Here is a 23,705-nt window from a genome sequence, read left to right on the forward strand (position 1 = left end):
CAGGATGTCTGGTGTTTATCTTGTCTTTTGTTTGTTTGTCTTGTTCTCATAGGGGAACTCAGAAAACATGGGGTAGAATGTAACTTCTATAAAACAGAAGAGCAATCTGTTTCAAAACCAGGTTCAAAGGAGTTATGGAAGAATATACTGAGAAGGCTCTGAGGGGTCTGGTTTAGGTGTAAGAGAATTAATTTCTTTTCCCTAAATTTCCTATTAGCAAATCCTTATTTTTGTGATATCTGTGAATTTAATAACAGGAATACAGACTGTGATGGTGGCTTCAGAATTCAGTGTTGTCCTTAATTTTAAGAATGGGCTGGAAAAAACACTGTGCAGTACAGTATAAACAAAGTTCTACACTTAGTATGAAAAAAGCAATTATACAAACACACACTGGTAGATAATGAGAGAAAAAGATAGGGAGGCAGCAAGAGACCAAAAGCTGAATTAGTATTACTCTGTCTTGGAAAAGGCAATTATATTGAGATATATAAACACAAGTATTAACCTCAAGACATATGAAATTAATTCCTCCCTGTTAAGCACTAACGTGGCCTCAGCTAGAGGCTTGTGTTTGACTATATGCATCACAGCCTCAGAAAAATGTGAGTCAACATGATAGAATACAAAGAATGACAAGAATGGTCAGAAGTGTAAAAAACATGGACTACAGGGGAAAAGTGAACAAAATGACATCTAATGTGGAAAAAGAGAAGGCTAACAGGAAATTACAACCAACAAAAAAAAAATGCTGCTGCAAAATCAGAAAATAATCTTCTTCCTATATCCATCAAGATACCCATGGGCAGAAAAGTATAGATGTTAAACTTTGGCAAAAAAAAGTCAGGCAGAAAAACACCGAAGTCACTAGTATTTAGAATGAACATACTCTGACAGTTATGTAATAAATATCCTCTATAACTATGCCAGTCATGATGTTTAATGGTTTCCCTCTGTCTCACACACCACCACAAGACACCTGCACTCAAAACCATGAAGAAAATCATTAACACCTACCATCTCTTCTAGACTGTTTCGAGATGTAACCATCCACTTCAGAAGCACTACACATTACACCCTGAAATATGCAGCTTACGTGGGACTAGAACAGATGGCATTCCTTAATAAACAGTAAAAGATCCGGTTGACCCATTAAAAGTTTGAAGGTTCTGGCTCATGACAACTTTTTGTCCTATTTGTAAAATCAAGTATTTTTTTCCTAAAGTGGAATTCTAAGTGTCAGTCAATATTACTTCAATGCTACAATCATTATGGCTGCTATGATTGCTAATGGCTGATATGCACTGACAAAGCCAAAACATGTCTGGATTTCCTACGTAGTACCTAAGACTACAGCACACAGGTTTGCCTGTACTTGTCAACTACGTTTCGGTGACGACAAAGGAAACTGGAACAACATTACATTCTACTGGTTCCCACAGTTTCCACAGTGTAGAAAAGAAGGCTGCCAAGTCTTCTTGACATCAAAACACGGAAGTTCTAGTGAAAGATGTTGCAGTAAAGTTTCTCACATCCAAGACGGAATTTCTAAAAGGACAGCATGCTAACTTCACTTTGCAGGCCAGCTGGGTAGTTCCTTCTGACTACTCAGTATCCTAGCAAGATGTCTGGGAGGCATCTCCTGCTCTGCCCCTGAAGTTTTCTTCTGTCCCCACAAAGATTTGGGTCAAAAAGAAAACATTTCAGAACACCACAATCACCTCTAGTATGACATAATCTACCCCTAGGTGTTTAGAGAAAGAGACAAATTTGAAGGCTGAAAACATCTGCTTCAGGAAATCAACACAATGCCAAAAACGTAGCCCTTTAGACAGTAAAATAAGAAAATCCAAGCAAGAGGTATTTACCTGATAATCATTCCCCCTGTAGATCGCATATTTACAAGGAAGCACAAAGAGATTGTATCCATCTCTATTGAGTTAAGAAGCAGTCCAATCTGCCAGCCAAGAACCATGGCAAAGAATTCTCCCCGTTCCTCCTCTTCATATCAAAGAATGTTCCTCCAGAGCTGTAAAACTGAATTATACGAATACGCATATTAACTAGATGATTTTCTTTCATAAATTCTCTAACTCATAATTAACTTTTAGTTATTAATATGCTTATTCGTATAATTTAGCTTTCAGCTTCCAAAAAAAACCTATGGTGGCAGATATGAAAAAGTCTGGGGAGCTATATCATGATTTCTGCTAACAGCTCAGTTTAGTTTTGTATCTGCTGAAAAAAAGCTGTCATTGGACCTCACCATCACACCTCATTTGCTAATGTGTAAAAAGGCAACTAAAAAAACCTAGATTTTATACTAATTTCAGACTAATTTCTTCAATATTCCATCTGCACACTATGTTGAGCAGCAGCAGTAACAACAAAATGCATTTTTACAGCGTATTTCATATGAGGATTTCCAAGTGTTTGCAAACAAACACACCTCAGTACAAAAGTAAAATAATTCAGTATTTTGCAAAAAGAACTAGATGTATTTTTGCATGCAATATTCTCCCCTACTTTATCTGGAAAAAAAAAAAAAAAAGAGTCAGGAATTTGGAGAGAACTGAGCCATTAGTCTTCAGATACAAGTATATTCTTTGTACTTGAGCATTAGTTCCATCCTACAGTAACTAGTAACCTATATCATCAGAATTATGCAGATGTATGTCAAAATAATCACAGTAAGTGATCAGCCATATTTCTTACAATTATTCAGTTAAACCAGCTTTGAACAAAATAGAATTTCAAAGCTGCCTTGGGGTTTTTAAGCTCATACTGCTTTTTGCTAATCCATTTCTCCAAGATTTCCAAAAGAAAGCGTGTTTACCAAAATGAACACTGAATTTAAAAAAAAAAAAAAAATCCTGTATTTCATCCACATGGCTACAAAAAATAAGTAAAAAATGTTCACACACACCCTCCATACCATTTTACCTCTAAAGACAGAGTGAATAATTAAAACCCGCTTTATTATCTCGACTCAAAGTTTTTTTAAAAAAGAAAGTGTTATATCAGGAAAATTTTAAGTCATTTTTATGACTGGAATAGTTGAGATGTTGAATGTTGAAAGTTCAAGGTTCATATAATAAACATAAGAAGGCTTACAAAGAATCCACCAGTTTTTCCTGGTTAGAGACAACACTACCAGTCCTCATCTGCAAGAGCACTGACACTTGTACAGTATTTATTATGTAGTAACTGATGACTCTGAGTTTATGAAATTAAATTTAGCAATTAGAATACTAAGTTCTTAATCACAAATACCAGTTTTAGGCGTTCTTTTCTTCTCTTGCCAAAGGAGGAGCTTGATGATCCAGGTTCTGATTCTTGGTCTCCCATTTTACCATTATCATCGTCCTCCTCTTCATCTTCATCAAAACACCATTCTGGTAGCTCAGGTGGTGATGGTGCATCATCTTCATCTCCATAACGACGAAATAATTCCTTCAAATAGTCACCTTTATATATACCTGGTGGTCTAGCCTCAGCAAAAATAGCCACAGCAGCCTCAATACTGTCAAATAAAAATTGAAAATTACTCTGGATGCTTAATTTTCGTGGTTTAGTCATGCTATGCTATGCTTTACCAAATGGGGCTGAGAATTAAAACAAATTCCAAACAAGTAACTGCAGAAACATTCATCATATTTGAATCATCATGCTTAGATCAGCCTGGCATCGGTTTTTCTTGCACAAGATTCTGCGCAATTATGTGGGCACTGCGTATGTTCTCCTTATTGTAGCTCTTAGTGGTCTGCTGGCCACCTAGGTAAAACTTTTATTATTGCTGCAGAAAAGGAATGCATGACACGTAGGTAAGTACTAAAGGGCTGTATGAAGACAAAATAACAAAGAAAAAGATGAAGAAAAACAGTATTGGAATTCAAATACAGCTCCATTTTTCGCCCTCAGAATTATCCTTCCTTTCATTAGAGGTTTTGCCATCTCACTGGGAAACAGCATCCTAATATTTTGAAATTACTGCTCTTTCCAAAAGTCTCTCATTAAAACCTGTAATTCAGAAGCCTTTTAACTATGCACCTAACACTTAACCTAATGAACTGGAGACTGACACACAAGAAAAGTAGAAATCAAAACTAGCAGTGCACGCACTAACATGCACCTTTTCTAGACAAATGAAAAGCACTTCAAAATATACAACAGCAAGCACAGCACAAGGGTCTTACTGTTCTTATTTTCATAGACCCTGCAAAAATGTTTAACAGAAAACATTGGACATAATTCTCTCCTCAATTTAACATGGCTGTGTGGAGCAGCAATGTTCCATAGATCAACATTTAGAAATCTTCCGAAATGAAAAGAGAGGCAAAATCACAAAGAGCACGTGACCCTGTTAGGCTTCTTGACAAGCACATGTCTTAAAGCCGGAACAAAAGCACATATTACACACAGTGAATTTTTTTCAGGTAAGAAAATAGCCTGCCACTGGAACAACAAAAACACATTGCTAAAATGGACAAAAGAATTCAAATACAAAAAGCTTTTTTTTTTGTCTGATCTGTACAGCACGGGCAGAAGCCTGAGAAATTTGAGGCAAATTTCCCCAGAACAGACAGAAACACTTCCTAAGAACCAATAAGAATGGTTCTCTCTCCTGATTTTTGGTAAGAGGAGAAAACAAAACATTTTTCCAGAGTGAGAGCATCAGATCGTTGGTCATCAGATCTCAGAAATGACAACTGAAGAATCCAAGTTATTTAGACAGAGCTTTCTTCCCCGTTCTGTTTTCTAAGACTCCTAATTTCTTCCTCGCAACACATTTCTTATTTTGGTATCTTAAACTGTTACACATCTTCCGTAATCAATGCCATTGAAAGGACAAAACAAACCAAAAGGGATGGGGGCTGAAAGATGCTCAGATTTGCCTCTGAAGCCATCAGAAGAATGCTATACTACTCTGTAATAGATGGCAATGAAAGCCAAAAGAGGCAGCACAGATTTCTAGTTGAAAGAAAACATTTTTTGCAAGTTCTAGAAACATGGCAGGCTTCAGGAAAAATAAGTTGTGAAAAAGAGAACCACATAAGTCTTCTGATCACTACCTGGAAAGCTTTCAGTCTGGATGACCTTTCTTTAACTGTATCTCAGTATTCACAATACATCAGCAGTACTCCTATATCATATGCTTAAGGAATGAATATGGGTGGATTTTTCCACCAGGAAAATCCTATTTTCTCATCAGCGAGTAACTGTGCCTTATTTTAAAGAACGATACAGCAAATTGGATCTATAGTGATGCAGTGCTTAGCATTAACTACCACCTTGTCCAAATTCATTCTTTTGCTGTGGACGTTCTTCCCTACCAGGTGATATTGGACTGTTAAAAAAAAAAAAAAAAATCTAACAAATATGAACAGACTTGATATAATTAACCATCTGAATTAAGCAAAAAAAAAAAAAAGAAAAACAAAACCCAAAACCAAAGCTGTTAAGTTTTAAGGCTTTTCCCACAAAGGCTTGAAAATAAAAGAGAGGCTGCATAAAAGCAGGAGATTCAAATAGATTCAAGTGCACTTCCTCTTCAGAATAAAGGACCGATTCTGAGTCTAATTATTGCATGCTACTTTTAAATTGTTACACGAAAAGCATTGAAATTTGCTAGTTCACAGGAACAACTACACTCACGCTATGAAGAGATTCGTATCTGTATCTACTTCCTATGCTCAGCTAAGACTCTGCCAGGACTCAGCCACCCGCTACCAATGGTGTTCTGTCTCCGTTACTGCCATGTCTGTATTCTAACTTTACTAACAGACAGCAGTGAGCTAGTTCTTTGCAAACAGCTTGCACGTACATGCTAAGCACCAAATAACTGCATGTCCAGTCATAAGAAAATGATGCTACAGGAGTAGAAATTTCTTCACTTACTGGACCACACAAAGAAATATCATCAGAATACTTAAAAGGCTTGTTAAGAAACATGGCTTGCACAGACCCTGTTCACAAGAGAAGAGTGTTTCATGAATACTACCAAAGATCTGTAGGCAGTTCTAAAACAACAAACACTGAACGCATTAGGATATCTGTCAGGACAATGAGAGGAACATCCTGAAGATGCCTTTGGTCACTCTCCACAAATCCCAAGGAATTATCAAAGTTACCTCCAGTCCAACTTCTCAACCAAAAAGGCACAGATAAGAAATCCAGTTCTATTGAAACCATGTGTGCAATGGACACCTAGACAAGACAAAAAAAGGCATAATCACTTGCAAGTAGTTTTAACAAACATGCTTTAGTTTCGCAAGTGGTTTCCTGTATCCTTCTACCTTAATGATGTTAAAGAGTTATGTTCCTTCCCATCAAGGCAGCCCATATCATGTTAAGGCATATAAGCCTAAAAAGCAATTTATTACATTCTTTTGGCAAATTATTAGCAACAACACTATAGGATGGTTCAGTTTATCCCAACTCAAAAGCACTAACTTAATGCAACTGAAATATGCCTAATACAGACAAAATTCAAAGTATTTTTTAATGACTGCTCAAATGCTTATCAGAAGAAAATACAATCAAATTCAATAACTGTGCTTTTTGTGGATTCAACAAGCATTACATTCATTTCACACCACCAGGCATAAAAATCACATTCAGATTACCCTAGCTCAAATTTGAAAGCGGTGTCAATAGACCACAATTCTGTTTCAAATTCACTATTACCATACTAAGACCAGACTTATTAACTTGGGGGGGGAAATACAAAAAGAAAACTCTACAACAATATAATCACCTTGAATTACTTATCAGTGTGAGAAAAAAAGAATTAAGTCTTCAGCCTCCATTTGACTGAATCCATCCTCCAGTGAAAGAAGGGGAAGAGTCAAGTGCATTGGAACTTTTTTTCTCTCTCAAAGCAACAGCACCATCTAGTGATAAAACTTTGAAGGATTTGGGCAAGATATTGGCTCTTCCTCATACAGCATTTTAAATTGTAAATATCAGAGAATTAAAGTTTCCACCAACATCAAACACAATTATTATTAATATTAACATTTTTTTCAGTTGTGAGCATTAAGCAAGTCACTTAAGCTTTTATTGATTTCCTTATTTCTCTACCATAGTTATAATTTTAGCAGCGATTCACCTGATGTTTATTCACACAAAAGGTATCTTTTTTTCTAAATGCTCCCCTCCCTATTTATTTAAAAATAAATAAGTAATTATTTATTTTTACTGGAGATGAAAAAAATGCCTACAAAGAGTAGACTGATAAAAACTATGAACTTTATATGGGTAAACAGAAATATATATCAGCTATATCAGGGTTGAGCTTTGCATGAACACCCCACCAAGCTTCCCTTCTTAATAAAGGCAAAAACTACTACTAATTTCTTGGATTCATTCATCCTAACCACTTTACAATATTAGAAACTGTGTAACTTGCATCAAATGAAATTAATGTTAGCTTCCTTATAGATTTTGTTCCCAGCAATCATTTCTCATTTGTTTTCTGCTTCAGCGAAATTTTTGCGTTTTGTTCCTTAAGGTTGGCAGGCATGCTCCAGTGCTTCAAGCTGCAAAAATGAAGTTTCCACCCTATATTGTTCCAGCTGAAGAAAAAATTTTGTTCACTTATCATTCACATTTCAATCTCTTAATATGTAATCTTGACACTAGATATGAAATTGCACACAACTGCCATCACTAAGTCCTGCTGCTGTTACTGCTACCAAGAAGGTTAAGTCGGTTATTTTGTACACGTGCCAAAGATAAGAAGCATCTCAGCAGTCAGATCAAGGTCTTGGAAGGGAAAGATCACACTGCTGTAACTTTTGATAAAAACACCCTCCACACCAGACCCTCTGATGCTCTGTTAGAGGCACAAATGTCCAGAACCAGAAACAACATTTCAGTAATTCATGAAAGGGAATTGGAAAATCCCCAAACTCCTCTTTTACTATGAAAGCTGAAACCACAGGCTATTTAAAAGCTTAGTCATTATTTTCTTCTTGACTGTAATTGACTTTTTCCATAGAGACAAAACAATCTAAATAATGTTAGAATATTCCAAAATTCACAGAAGTCAAAAAGTTACTTACTCAACAATAAAAATGGCATTTTCTACATTGAAATACCAGGTAAGTGGGTCTGCTATTGACAGGATATCACCATGATATCCATGCTCTATATAAACTGCTGACCATTACAATATTTCAAGTTCTGAAATACTGTTGCAGGACCAAGTGGGGGAACTGCAAAAGGAGAGTGAGTGGTATCAGTCATCAACAGTATTTAAAGATCTGGTGAAAGTTCTGAAATATTGTTGATGTCTGATCCCACTCACTCTCCTTTAGCAGTTCTTTTTTCTTATCACGTAACTTGCATTACAGTTTAGAGAAGAAAACATAAGTCTCAAATTAAAATTGCATTCTATGTGAAATAAAGAAACAAGAAAGTACCTAAAAGAAAATTATATGAAAAAGCGGGTGCAAAAAAAAATGAAAAGATTCTCAGTGGTATCTTGTGACAGGACGAGGCGCAAATGGGTACAATAAATTCTCTTTAAACGCAGGGGGAAAAAAAAAAACCACTTGTATACTGTAAGGGTGAGCAAACACTGGAAGAGGTTGCCAGATGATGTTGTGGAGTCTCCAAGCTCGGAGATGGTCAAAATCCAAAGGGGCACAGTCCTGAGCAAGCTGCTTTACCTGGCCCTGCTCTAAGGAAGGGCAACTGACTAGCTGATTTTCACAGATCCCTTTCAACAACCTGAGCTATTGTACAGCTCTGTGGTTCTGTAGAAATCCTACACTGTATGAACATACCAGCTTACTTTACCGAGCTCTTCGCAATGACACCTACACAAACAATTGTTGCATGTACTCCCAAGTCACACTGACACTCAAGATTCTGGAAAGTAGCAGAAGTAGCATCAAAGAGGATTGCAGACAGCACCCATTCTGACTCTGGAAACTCAGCTGCAAAGGAATTTCGTCTCTTGACAGTTTGCAGATAAAGTTGAACATTAATATGCTTAATGGAAACCAGAATAAAATGGTTCTAACTAAAACTAGAAGTCACCCAAATTAAACTGAGAACTTACTTTGCTCTGGGTCAACAAAAACTACCCTTAAGAACATCGAAGTATTCACTAGGAGACAGTATGCCACAGAAGAAAAAACCTAGCCTAACATCTACTACCAGGTTCCAGAAATTAATCAGCTGCTTTGTGAGATCTGCCAAACAATCTCTGATCATTCGGTTATCAAATATGACTTCAAGTAAACCAGACCATCAAACGCCAGAACAATACTTATGCAATACATAACCTGCATTTGTATCAGCAGAAGTTACAAAAACACAACGCAAGTATCCTCTATTTGTAGACAGTTGTTATGCCTGTGTGTTTTTCCACATTGAGTGAATAGCTTTAATCAAACTGATGGATGTAGAAACATACTGGTTTCTGGAGTAAAAGCAATCAAAGCTATATATGCATAAGCACTGTACTAAGGAAATTACTTCCTTTAGACTTTCAAGAATAAGAGACTGCAGTTATGAGTAAATACGAAAAAAATTAATAGTAAAAACTAATGATGGCTGTAAGGTGAACATAATGGATGTAGGAATACATACCTATAAGCTCTGAGGGATTCTTATCACTGAAGAGTTCACATACACGGATAAATGTTTCTGTATTCTCACGTGTAGGGCACTCACCATGCCTGAAAAACACAGGAACACACAGATTAGGAGACAGCTGGAGGACAGAGGAGAAAGGAAAAGAAAAAAAGATTACTTCAGTGCAATCTTTCAAATTATGGGCTCAATATTTAAAAAGTGCAGACAACTTACCCTTTACACTGGAGCTTTATATATTTAATCCCCTCTTTCTCTATATCATTCCTATCATAGAATCTAGTGGTGTTGGTCAAGTCTATCAGTAAACCCATTTTAACCTAGATAAAAAACAAAAAATAAAAAATAATCATGTACATGGTTCAAATACCAGTGCATAAATACTAAATGACTAAAAACATCTAAGTTAAAAGCAATAGCAGACTACAAGGCAAGTTTAAAAATTCTTTAATATTATACTTGTTCATAAAAATCTGTATTTTACCACCATAACATTCATCTGTGCTTCTCTGTGAAAGCTGTTGTCTGAATTAGCACTAGCCATCAATTCAAAAACTTCTATTCGCACCAATGTTTCTAAATAAGAAAGGTCTGCTAACAGTAGGAAAGTATCTGGTAAAGAATTATTTTAACATGTTAAAAGACAAACAGGGTTTAATTGGGTGCTCTTATGCTTTAAGTAGAACAATGTTAAACACTGGCACAGTGGAAGTACCTTAAGAAAAATTAACCACTGAGACTTTATATATAAAGTATACTCTCCGAAAAAATATCTTAATTTACCCATCCATTAGAGTGCAAACCAAACAAAGAAACTTCCAAGTTTTAAACAAAAATCTTGTTATTTTCTCAAAAATATTCTACTCAAAGCTCAAACATGAAGCAACTTGAAATCTTCAAAGACGCTGTCAGTGTCAACCACTAGGGTATTCCAATGTACCTGAACTCAGGTTGCCTTGCCCAATCCTCCCTAATGTGTCCCCTTGTGCATGAACTCAGTTTTGTAGTGTTTGTTTTTTATAGCTGTAAAACTGGTCTTTTGAAGCATCTTTGTGAAGTTACTTTTGTTAAAAAGCAAGATGGGAAGCAGAAATTCCACTGGGTGGCATCCAACACACAGACAACATCAGCAAAGCGCATCCTACCAATCCTTGGTCATACTGACCTTAAACCCCCCAGTATTACTGTGGAAAAACAGGTCACTAACACACATGTACTTAAAATACTCCTAGTTCCTGCCTTATACATGCAAGTGATTGCTTTTGGTCAAAATTCTGATGTCGTGCTTTCAAGTAGGATCCCCACCAAAACAACAGATGTCATCTTAAAAAACATTTTAAGAGTGGAAGTTTAGCAAAATCCTTCTTCCATAGCTTTGTCTTAAAAATATATTAACACTGAAGCATGCAAAAACATAGGTGAACACTGCATCTTCAATGTATTTAAAATCCTAGCACAAACCCATAAACAGGATTTTGATCATGTTTTATTTACCTTAAGGTCAACAGACTGGCAATAATTTAGCAATGCAGTTGGAAGAATTACAAATGAGAACACTGCTTCCAGACAATTCAGGAAAGATAAATTCCAATTATAACTGGAATACAGTTCTGAAACAGCCGCTTCACATGGCTCTGTTGCTCAGTAGACCCCAAGGACAAATTTCCAATTATCTATAGAGATAGTTATCCATGGTATTCAAAGTTCTGATTATATACTTTCATAACATTTTCATAATACTTTTACACTTTCATAATACTTTTATTTATCAGATATTAAAAGCATCGTAATGTTATATCAGCAGCATCAAGCACTCACAGTGTAATATCCAAACCAGTTCTGAATTTCCCCTTGTTTACTTCAACTTTATATATTGTATTCAGAATGCTTTTATTTACTTCTATCACTGTATTTTGTAGAAATACAAGTTACTTCAGTAGTGGTCCACCTGAAAACAATGTTATATCACCTGAAACTTCAAATATTGTCAACCGAGCTGCTAAACATAAAGACTGACAGCATACTAGCATTGATTTATTTTGTAGGAAGTATACAAAAGGCAATTAATTCACTGATTACTTTCCTCCTCCTCCATTCGCAACAGCATTTAGAGCCAATATCTCAAAGACTACTTAATTCACAAATAAGACCACACAAAACTCCCACACACTTCAGGTTCATAACACTGTAACACTAACATAGACCAGTTCAAAATAACTGTTGAGAGGAGAATGACGTATTTCTACACCAGTTCTTCCACGTGACTGTACAGGACAACATGCTAGGATAGAAAAGTACATCTAAAAGCAGCTGGTTCTATGAAAACTATTTACATGTTTTTCTGCTTTTCTACACGGAGGAAATCCACAAAGTCTCTTCCGGTAACATGCCATGCCCCCCAAAAAAAGCCTAAGAATTTCCCTTTGTGTTCTGCATCCTATCAATAGTGTGGTTAGAGCTGGCAAAAAGACTGATATGAGAATCAGGTGTGTTTTCATCAGAGAGCTCTAGACTATGAAAGCACACAAATGGCCCCCTAACTACCCACCTCCTCAACTTCTATGTAGCTCAGCTTGATAACCTACTCTTTTATGTTGAGTGTAATGCTTCCAAGATGTTCTCCGCTAAGAGGAAAAAAAAATGTTATTCCAGTCTAGTAAGAAAGTAGACATTCCAAAATGTGTATTACTTATGGAAAAAAATGCTGCAACATCTGACAGGCTGGAGAAAGGGGGAGAAAAAATCATGAGGAAAACAACTTTCAACAAAAGCATGAAGAGAAATTCGTAAAATCATAGAATATCAAGATGGAAGAGACCTCAGTGAGATTAAAAGGTAACACTTCAATATATCAAATTCTTAAAGGAGAGCTACAAGAAGAAATGCAAGCGATTTTCAGCACACAGTTTCACATCCTTCCATCCAAAAGAAAGAAAGATAAAATTCCATTTTAGAGTTGAACACTAGAAGCCAATTCCCAACCACACTCTTCTCAAATACCAGCAGCTTCAAATGTTCCCATCAGAAGCCTTCAAACTTCCCTGAACTCCTGCTACAACAAAGAATTATCACTAAGATGACTTGTGAAAGCACAAAAATTAATGTTACGACAGAATTTTCAAGCTCAAAGAATACTCAAATGCTTTCCTGCAACTTTTAGAAATTATACTTTAGAACACACTCACTCACAGATTTCAGTTTCCCGACTAACATGCAGAAGCCAGGAAAACAGTACAATGTACTTCAGACCCAAAGTGTCACCAGGCATTTGAGATGTTGCATTTAATTCAAATAGGAGAATGAGATACAGCAAAGCGTCTGCTAGAGAGGTGATTCTGAACTACAGGACCCTGGGACTTCTGGCCTGCTATTCCTCTGCAAATCATTTCAATCATGTACTAGTGAGGACCTTCTGGAATTATATTGTTTCTTGCACACAGAGCAGTAAACCAAACAGGCATCCGATATAATTCAGCCACAGCTATAAAAGCATGTATGGCATATAGAAAAATATAAGGCTTGAAAGCAGTTTCCTTGCTTTGCAGCAAGGAAACATTCGCTCTCTCAGTTCATGGGATTAGCTGCACATAACACACTACAATTTAGAGAGTGCAAGGCAAAAGAAAAAGATAAAGGAATTCTAAAAAAAGCAGGGGGGATTATGTAACATACCAAAGTATACAATTAATTATGTTCCAAAAATTCATGCAAAAAAACACTAGTACCACAGGATCGAAACATTCCAGTCACTGAAACAGGGTTTTACCTCATTAAACCCAGACTTCACACCAGCCACAGTCATCCTCTCAATCGTGCTTTCATAAGTTTGCTCCCAGAACTCGCTTAACACAAGCTGCTTTTTTGAAGACTAAGCTAAAACAGATAGTCATCAACTGGAAAAAAAAACTGCTTTGTATGAATCACATCTTTCAGTCCACCATGCCCACTGAATGACACAGCTTTGGAAGAAAGAATAATTTTAAATTGTTGTGCAATTTCTCAATAAAACGTACTTTATTTCTTACAAGGAATGTTGCAACACTACAATCTTAGATACCACAGTGAAACAATTTAAACTAGTTATTTCTTCCTGTTTCTAATTGCAAAAGATGACTGAACAGAAGGAAAAAATGCTCACTGATAGCTTGAAATTCTCATTTTCTACATACAATAACAAGATCTTCATACCACCTCCATTCTACTCATACTTATTTTGGCAAGGCTCTCCACATCCTCCTACAGTTATAAAAGCCTTCCTCCTCACTTTCTCACATCCCAGCTATCTCCAGCTATTAATGCTTTATGCATGTGCTCTTCTGCTGCTATACAATTAAATGGGCGTAGCTAGGTTCCCCTTGTACGACCTCCAGAAGTTTCTCATTAGATGCTGAAAATTGAAAACACTCTCCCCAAGAGGCAATGAGTATATTACAATATATTGAATTCTCTCCAGTCCTAGGATATTTTTCCTTGCATTTCTTATTTGAGGAAAATAAGGAAAATAGTTCAGTGACTGTATTTATCTGTGAAAACAATATGTGGCTGAAAACTGATACTTAGTCTTCCTAGGAATATTGAAACTTGAGCATATTAATTGCCCCAACATTATTTTTAGTTAACTAACATCCTAGCTGTTCATAACAGAAATAAAACTACCTTTTATAAAGCAGAAACAGTACTAACCTTCCTACTCAAGAAACAAATAAAGAAAAAAGTTTTAAATATTCACACTGTCACCAATTGCTCCTGCAAATTTTTTTTGAGACCATTAAGATACTGCATCAATATTGGTAATCAGAAGAAAAACAGGGTTGCTAACCCTTATCAAATCAGTTTCTAACATTCATATTTTCAGCAAACAGCTCCTTCAGAAAAAGGAATCATGCAGGAAGCTTGTTAAAGTTCCTCCCAGACGGATTTTGTCTTCAATGCTGAATCGTTACCTTCAGAAATCTATGGTAGGAACAGCATCTCACTGTTACCAAAATCCAGATATAGAAGTTTCTGCTGAAGTCTCTTATTTGGGAAATAAGTTATATGGACTTCAGTAATAACCATGTTTCAGAAACAATTAATTCTGCAAAGTACTAGCACTAAAACACACTGCAGTAAAATCATGAGAAACATGCACAGTGAGCTACTTTTGCCTTGGGAAAATCCATCTTTCAAGGTCTCCTCAAATGCACGTTCATCTCATTGCCAGATGGTTGGTAAACTGCTGTTCTACAAATTAAGCACTCCAGTAACCCATACCTCCATGCATGTCTCAGCAAATTAAAAATGTCTATGTTTTCAAACAGTAACACATTTTGCAAGAATACCAGAGTTAAAGACAACATAATAGATTTGATGAGGACAGGGAGTTTGAGAGAAATTGTGTGCTTTACTCATTAACAAAAATCACCAGAATGTAAGTGGGGATCCTCATGGTAGTGCTTGTACTATCCCATTCTAATCATCCGATGTCACTCAAGACATTATGAATTGGTAATACTGCAGTAGAACTGACTAATAATTGGTAGTATTGCAGTAGAACAGACTAACATGCCTAGCAGAAAGGCTACAAATGCTCACCAGGATTTCCTTTTGGTGACAAATCACTAATGAGCAAATAGAAACTCTGCATAAGTCTCTGAAGTTCTCTATCACTTCAAAATACGTGCAGAATTTTGAATTACTTTAAATCATTAATAAGACTGGGTTTGGAAAATTTCTAGGTACTCCTATTAAAGCAAATCAGAGTCAAAACCAAAAAAAAATAAAAGAGGAACTCAGGTCGAACTTAGATGCATAGTTCCAAGAATTTAGACAAGAAAAATCCTACCAGTTCAAGTACCTGAGAACACGCACATATGCGCCACTAGTAGTACTTTCTTACCACGTTAGCCCACAGGTACTTCTATCACTGCCACACTGAGTAGCTCACCACTTACTTCATACCAATGCCTATATAAGGTTCATAAACTGAAGATTCCCATATTTTAAACACCCATATTTTAATCCCATATTTTAAGTCTTCTGATATTGTTAAGCTAGTTCAGAACTAATTTAACTTAGATCAACAGAAAACACAAACAAAAATCACACAAAAAAAGTCACTAGCATATTAGTTTAATACAGTAAAAAAAAAAAAAATGGAGCCAACCTTCCATAAAACAGTTTAACAAACTGATTAAAAATAATTAAGTTGAAGGCCTTTCTTTGCCTGGAAAGTTCAAAATTCCATTGCCCACATCTCCAGATGATGCAATGGACTCGGCACACACTTCGCAGACCCACAGGAAAGGCTGGAAAGGTCCTGTTCCCCACCTTTATTGTCTAAGTTGTGCTACAGCACAGAACAAGCAAGTAGCAACAACCAACAAGCAAGCTGAAGCAGACTGACAGTAACGGGGAAAACAGAGAATGAAGAAATAAGCCAGGGGCACAACTCTGTAACCCAATGATAAAGGCATCCAACCATCTTCTGGACCCCAGTCTACACTCCTCATTTTCTTTTTCTATTTACATATTTCAGTAAGAAGTTGCTAGATAAAAATCCATAAATTGTTTCCTTCCATACTTGGGTATGAGTAGTTAGATACCATAAAGCATTCAATGCATCAAAAGAAGAAAACTATGCATTGAAACTACAGAGGAGTTCTACGAAATTCTCCTTCCAATTTTAAATGCTTTCACTCCTATAAGCAACTTAAGAAACCCATGTACAAGAGTGATTTGTAAAACTACAAACTCAGACCGTCTGAATTTTGACAATGACATCTCTCCAACATCAACAGTAATAAAAGAGTGAGATCCCTGCTGCTAACACAGTGATGAGCTGGAGGATTTTGCAAAATTTTTCCCTATAAGGAAGTACTTTTGTAAATGTAGGAGTTAGAGAAAACCTGAAAATGTAAACAAAAAATAAATCTTCTTTACAGATGTCCCAAAGGAAACCATCGACCACTTTTTTCTGAAATCTGAAAAGCAGCATTTGAATAAATATTAACAATGAAAGTAACGTCTCAATTAATAGAAAATTTAACTTTACCTTCAGACTCTTTAAGTAGTTGGATAACATACTTGGGTGGAAACGATTCTCTTCGGCAACCTGGTCATCATATCTTGGTCCTAACATTGTCTTCAAAGGCAAAAACTTCCCTACAAAAGATAATAAAATTTTGCAGTATTTCATGTAAACTCATGTATGTGTACACATATATCTTAGCAATGTGAAAGCAACATGCTGAGCAGATTTAGAGGATCACCTTCAAGATCACAGGAAAATTATCAATAACAGCTGAATTGGAATATTTTTTAGTTATGAGTTCTCAGAAGTCACAGATAAATTCAGAAATTTAAAGGAAATAAAGTAAATTAACATTTTTCAGCTAGCTCTTAGTGTGATTTGAGCTACAGAGCTTCAGTGCACAACAGAATAGGGAAAATTTAAACTCAGTACAGTTAAAAACACAAAAATAGCATTTCAAATGAGTTTGTTACGCAACCATGTAAACACCAGCTTTGATTACCTGCAAACTTAAAACACAGTAAAAACTGCTAAAAAAAAAAAAAAGCGCAGATGTCCAGAACATCTATGCCATACAGATCTTTCTCATGTTCTCTTTAAGGGTAGTTGGAAGAGTTCTACAGCAGTGTTCAATCCTCCCCCTGAAATACAACACCTACAAGTGGCTCAGACATCAGGGAAGTTACAAAACCACAACAAAAACTTGACCAGAATTAGTACTTACTTGACTACATCCACCACTCCCTAGAATTTCTTTTTTAATATTTATTTTATATTTAATCCATCACACCCACCACAGAATATCTCAAATAATCTCATTAGAGACCTCCAGCTCTTTCTTTCTGAACCCCAGCAAGCTACAGGCATGCCTTTGCATCCAAGTGCAGCAGGAACAGGTATTTAAGCAGCATGTACTGACATAAGAACTATTCCTAGGCTTCGAAAGAGACAAGAAGTTAGAGCCCATGTCACTGCCACCACGACTGCCTGGGAAGCAGCACACCTGGGACACTGCGCGGCAGTTAGTTGTGTTTGTTTGTTTTAAATAAAACTGTTTCCGTGCTGATAAAAAGACAGCCCTGCTAAAACCAAAAGAAAGGCAACCATAGAATTGTATGGCACAGAAGAGCAACAGAAACAATTTTTTAATGCAGGAAGAACTCCATATTGGAGCACCAGTCAGAAGTCTTCCAGGACAAAAAGCACTGCTAGATCCTGAGGTTGTTCAAATATATCTCTAAAATGCTTCTAATAGCAGTTAACCTACTTATTTGAAGAGGGAATAAGAAATTTATTCTATATATGAGTATATTTTAAACTTCAGTAACTTTTGAAAGCTTTTCCTATTTAGAAACACAAATACCCACATGATATTTTGAACTAAGAAAAAACATAACAACTTTCTATATATTATTGCTTAAAACATCTGATGCATCTGTCCAGCTGCGTAATGTAGTGTAGCGGACACCATGCAGGAGTCTTTACAAGGTATTTAAACGTTCAGTTTCAGATCCTCAAATGAACCAGCACATCCAGCACTAATTCTAGAAAATTCTTCTAAATTACTCATGAAAACACTGCTTTCTCATCGAGACAGAACATTTCCTCATAATAAAAGAAACAAAATCCTCTTGTTTTCAGCAAAACTAAACCACATGGAATGAAAAGACACTCAAACGCCCATTGTACTCAGCCAGAAATCAAGGTTTCAGAGAGCTCCTCACTAACCTTCGTAAAAAGAGACAAATACATACCATTCTTGCTAAATGGTTTCTCTATACAATAAAAGTTCACAGAGCTCTCTGTAGCCTTAAATTTGAGACCATTCCAAACTTTACAGATGAAATGAAAGTTGTTCAGTCATATAGTCAACATAAACATTAAACAGTAATAAATTTATAGTCACTTCAGTTTATCTGACTGGTAGAAAAACTAACTTCACTTTACTTCCCTTTGCCTTTTCATTCCAACAGTTATGCATCCTCCTCCCTGGTCATGACTGTTGCCTTTGTTACCTCCCCTCCATTTCTGCATTTCTTGATCTGTGTCCTTTAATTTTTCTTGCTTGTGTTCCTTGACACCTTCAAACACTATCATTCAGCCTCTCTCACTCACTACTAACTCTTCCACATTAACCTGTAACCTTCCTCTGTACAGACTGATCATGTAAATTCTAATTTTGGATTATCTTAACACAAAAATCTATCATTGCCATAAGTTTGGAAAACATCAGGCACGCTTGAAATTTTTTTTTAACTTTACCACTTGCCACTTCCATCCTATAATATCCCATTACAGAACATGAAGAATGTAACTAAACTTCTTTTAGTCAAGGCATTCAATTAAGAAAAGGACCTTCACTGACTAAAAGAGTCAATGGAGGCATAAGAAAACTTCCATCCTTTATGAGATGCTGGGAAAAGAGAATGGAGTTGGAAAACAGTGCCTGAGGGTTACGATTGTTTCCTGTGGCATCTGATTAGAGACTGTGCAACTGTCCTGAAGACCCTCCTGTTCTCCGTCTTCAAGAACAGTGAACAAACTTATTCATTCTCTTCTCAGTAGCAGACCTTGATGTAGTGTCTGATTTGCATTCTGATTTTCTTCTGAGCAACTGTAATACACTCCTGCTCATCACTAGGAAAAGACAGACAAAGTGGTCATGTCAGCATCCCCTGAAGCATCTGAACACCTTTACACAGCCGTGGAAGTGACGAGTATTTTAACAGAATCCATTTACTATCACTTCTGAAGACCAAACTTTGGAAGTATTGGAAGTATTTAGGTGCCCAGCTTCTACAAATTCCAGTCTGGCAGTAGCACTGAGAAACAGAACTTATATGGCAACAAACACACTGCCTGACAGAGCTAGAAGGGAGCAGTGAATTCAGGTAATTGCGTTCCAGTTTAGGGAAATTATGTAATCAATCGGGTTATGAAAACAATGCCTCTGGTTTTTTGGTTCAGGTTTTTTTTCTTTTTCTGTTTTGTTTTGTTTTTGAGGGGGTGGGGGATGTTAAATAAATTACATTTCTCTTCATTATAATTTCATATTATTGCTGTGCAGTAAGCACTATCTTCATTCTTGGTTTTTTCCTAAATTGTGACTGCTACACATGCAGCCACGTGTGAATACGATCTCCCATTGTATTCCTGTCATAACAGAAGCACTCAGGAGAGTGTCATTAAGCCACAGAAAACATAAGCTTTAATTCTAAGAAAGATTTCTAACCTTTCTGAGTAATACGAACAAGTATAAATGACACGGTGGCTACAATCTCTGCTACTGTTTTGCCCTACATCTTATGCTAAAGAAGTGTAGTACAAACTGATTGCATCTTAAGCCTCCGAGCATAAGCATTTGAAGAATAAATAATCAATTCTTTACGTTGAACTAGGTATTATGACAGCAACGAGGTGATATTTTACATGGATACCAAAGCATCCCAAGTCATTAGTGTATCTAAACTAAATTATTATAATAATTGTAACTCCTCAATCAAATTTTCAAATTATCTTCAAAATGTCACTGGAACCGTGAAACTTGATGATTACCTACTTCCACAATTAAGTTCAAATTTGTCAAACAGTTTTGGAAAGTGGATATTAAAAACCATTTTCCAAATTAGTTACTGTATAACAGATGGATTTCTTTAGGTTAAATATAGGTAAAAATTGTAAAACTAAGAGCCCAGTATGTCAGAGTATAGACATCCAGTGGATAAATGAGAGAAATCCAACTGAACAACATAAGATGTCACCTTTCCCACATATGCATAATCCTAATAAAGATTTTTTTATCTTAAAAATTGAATTCTACAGCATATCAGTGAAAAAGCCATCCTTAATGTAACTTAATGTCACAGTAAATTAGGCCATCAACTCAATACATAACAGGAAACACTAATTATGTATGGCCATGGTATGGTTAGATTGCACATTGATTAGCAAGGCTACACTGCGTAAAGTGAACAAGGTTAAGAGAGAGAAATTTGAATAAAATGAAATAGTAAAATCCACAATTAAAAAAAAAATAAAAACCACCAAAAAAACCCCCACCCTGCAAAGTAACAGTCTCCTGTTTCAAGAACAGCTCTGGTGGGTCAGAGCATCCATTTCACCTAGTATCTCATCACCAAAACAGGTTAATAACAGATGCCCAGAAAAGAGTGTAAAATGATGACAGTGACAATCCATTATCAGACTATTCTCCCCAACTACAACAAGCTATAACTAAGCAACGTCCCACACCAGAGGTGCTACTCTTCTAGTTAACGTGCTTTCTCTATAACCATATGCAGTATGAGTGTTTTTAGTACCTTACCATTCTGCATGATGTACGTATGACTAGAACATAAGGATTAATAAACATGAATCAACAGAAGGAGACTGAAAGGCACTGCTGAGACATGTCTCATGTCTTTTCTTCAATATCTTTAAGCACTTTCCATGGCACAACCGAAACAGACTGGTTTTTTGGTGGTTATAAACAGCAGGTACCTGCAGAGATGACGATGCCAAGGCAGTAAGGCTGAAGCAACCTGGTAACTTCAGATCTAAGAGTTGAGAGAAAGTTCTTTTCATCAAGTACATGAGTGAGATGCTACCACAATAAAGGTGAAAATGTGCCATTCTGAAGAACTGCTGGACCACAAAAAACCATGAAGTGGCAGAAAACCCCCAATATTTAAAGAAGTAAACTGGAAAATAATGGGAGACATAGATCAATACATCTCGTTCAGAATGAAGGGTCCTGTCAGCCTGAAAGAACCCAATCTCACCAACAGAAGAGCTCTAGGCCTCATTAGTACTTGTAACCTCATTTGAGGTTGGTCCAGAGAAGGCACACGAACCTTGCTCAGCAACATTATTGCTATTATAGTGGCAGATGGGAAGAAAGTCATGCACAGATGCTTAGCAATTTGATTGAAATGCTAATGAAAACTGGAATATAACACAACTGGGAGACAGTACCAACATCCATCAAGTCTAAAAATTATCTCTCAATAAAACTGTTAGATGTCTTTCAAGGTAAAATTGCAAAAAAGGAGAGATGACTGGTGGCGTATTATGACTTTTGGCAAGCTGTAGACACTAAAAAAAAAAAATCTAAAAACCAGGTGAATAATGTAAAAGTACGTTTAGATAAAGCAGCCATAGAAACGAACCAAGCACTTTCCTTTTTTTTTTTTGTGCAGTAACTTCTTGTGCACGATTGCACCGAAAAGAAATACCAGTTACTGAATAAGCACACACACACACAGTGATGGCACAGCAGATGACATGCTGATGACCTGCATTCTTGCTTACTCTATGTTGCTATTTTTGAGGAGCTATGGCTTAAAAGATAGACAAACAAACAAAAGCAACAACTTCTAGAGATCAAGAACTTGCTGAGAAGAAAAAATAATAAAGACTCATTAGTTTGTCACAGTCAAAGGCTAATGACAGGCTATCACATCTCTTATTAGTTAAAAAGCAATGCATTTGTTAGTGATCAGGAAAAAGATAACAGACAGGAGCAAAACATGCTGTTATTTAACTGAGTCAAGTTCAGAGAAATATAAGGAACTTGAGGGAAAACACTAAGCCACAAAATGAACACCTGAAATTAAATTCAGATAAATACCAAATACTGCAAACTGATGGGAAGATTAAGCCTACTAAGATGTCTCACCAGGTTCTAAACAGACTTGTAAAGAGTCATCAGTATCTTCAGTTCCACAATCAACTGCTGTCAAAAAAAGTAAGATGATGTGGAAATGTGGGACAGAAAATGCAGGAGTTGTTACTATTAAGCCAATCATGGCACAGTGCCATCTAGAATAGCACGATGAGCAGCAAGTGCTGTGTTTTGAAAAAACACCTTCAAAATATCACGCATAGGAAGATGAAAGAAAACCAGAAAATACTGGGGGGGGGGGGGGGGAAAAAAAAAAAAAGTATTTTGATTATACCATCATTTTTAATGCAATCAAAATTAACATTTATAAGTCTTCTGTGCAGGCTAATACCTGTTCCTGTTCAAATCTATTTATGTCACTACCGTTATTTAGTTGTGTTTTCTTTCTTTCCTAGTATCTGAAGTTACACAGTTCACTGGTCTGCAAAAAATACGCACTGAATGTTAAAACAAAAATGCATCATTCAAAGCATAACACAAAACCTACCAGGCAGGCAGCTGCAGGTGAAGATGTTCCTGTCGTGTTTCTGTGCTACATCGATGCAGGTTGCGTTGTTCTGACATGGCTGGCTCTAAAGAAAGAGTAAATAGTGTGGTGGGGGGGGGGGGAAACAAACAAACAAACAACTAAGGGTTGGAATTGCTTACCTTACGAAAGAAGAAAACTGAAAAGACCAAAGTTTCTTTATCTCATATCAGGCAGCAGGGAAAACATTCACCTGAAGTCAGTATGGTAACTACCTCACAATCAAAAATTGTGTGTTTACACAATACATAAATTCACTGCCACTAGATGCCAGCAAGACTAGATACCTAGCAACAATCGAGACAGACAGCGTGTTATGGGTAAGAACATCCGAGATGACAGCCATCACTGACAAAACCTGAAACACACATGAAACTTCGGAGCGTAACACTTAAACTCATGCTGCAGCTAAACAGCCTAGGCACAGGCCAGCGACTGGCAGGTCACTAATGGATCAACACTGATAAACATCAAAGCCTTCAAGAAAAAAAAAAAACCAAACAAGGAAGAGGCTGTACATGGGACTCGTCAGGGCTGAAGTATGCTCAGGTACGGCAGCTTCTGCACGTTCTAGCTGCCTTCTCTCTCATCAGACGTGACAGATGGGGAAAGTTTTAGACCTAAACTTAACGTGTGCAAAGGGAGAACCCAGCATTAAGACTCCCAGGAGCAGGAGAGGGCCTGTACCCCTGCAAGGGAGTCAGGGTGAATTGGTTTCAGGGGTTGCACTAGCCGAGTGCCGGGGGAAGTCCCCACGCTGAAGGCAAAGCCCTGCTACGGGCTGGGCTTTAGGGAAAACAACCGCCCTACGGGAAGTCAGCTGCGGGACAAACGTCGGCCCAGGGGAGCTCGGAGGGGAATGGCAGCCCGACGCCGCC

At 36.8% G+C, this 23,705-nt stretch overlaps 1 protein-coding gene across 1 annotated transcript in view; it reads right to left on the reverse strand.

The window, feature by feature from the left end:
- Positions 1-16,741, reverse strand: part of RNGTT (RNA guanylyltransferase and 5'-phosphatase) — a gene marked incomplete at its 3' end in the record, with an annotated part of 81,890 nt that extends 65,149 nt beyond the window's left edge. Inside the window, exons 1-5 of the mRNA XM_010132725.1 lie at positions 16,640-16,741; positions 9,823-9,926; positions 9,604-9,692; positions 6,132-6,207; positions 3,274-3,523 (exon numbers count right to left, since the gene is read on the reverse strand). Coding sequence (XP_010131027.1) covers positions 3,274-3,523; positions 6,132-6,207; positions 9,604-9,692; positions 9,823-9,926; positions 16,640-16,726 — 606 coding nt within the window. The remainder of the gene's footprint in view (positions 1-3,273; positions 3,524-6,131; positions 6,208-9,603; positions 9,693-9,822; positions 9,927-16,639) is intronic.
- Positions 16,742-23,705: the final 6,964 nt, after the last annotated feature.

Source organism: Buceros rhinoceros, unplaced genomic scaffold (assembly GCF_000710305.1).
Source record: "Buceros rhinoceros silvestris isolate BGI_N320 unplaced genomic scaffold, ASM71030v1 scaffold323, whole genome shotgun sequence".
NCBI classification, from domain to species: Eukaryota; Metazoa; Chordata; class Aves; order Bucerotiformes; family Bucerotidae; genus Buceros; species Buceros rhinoceros.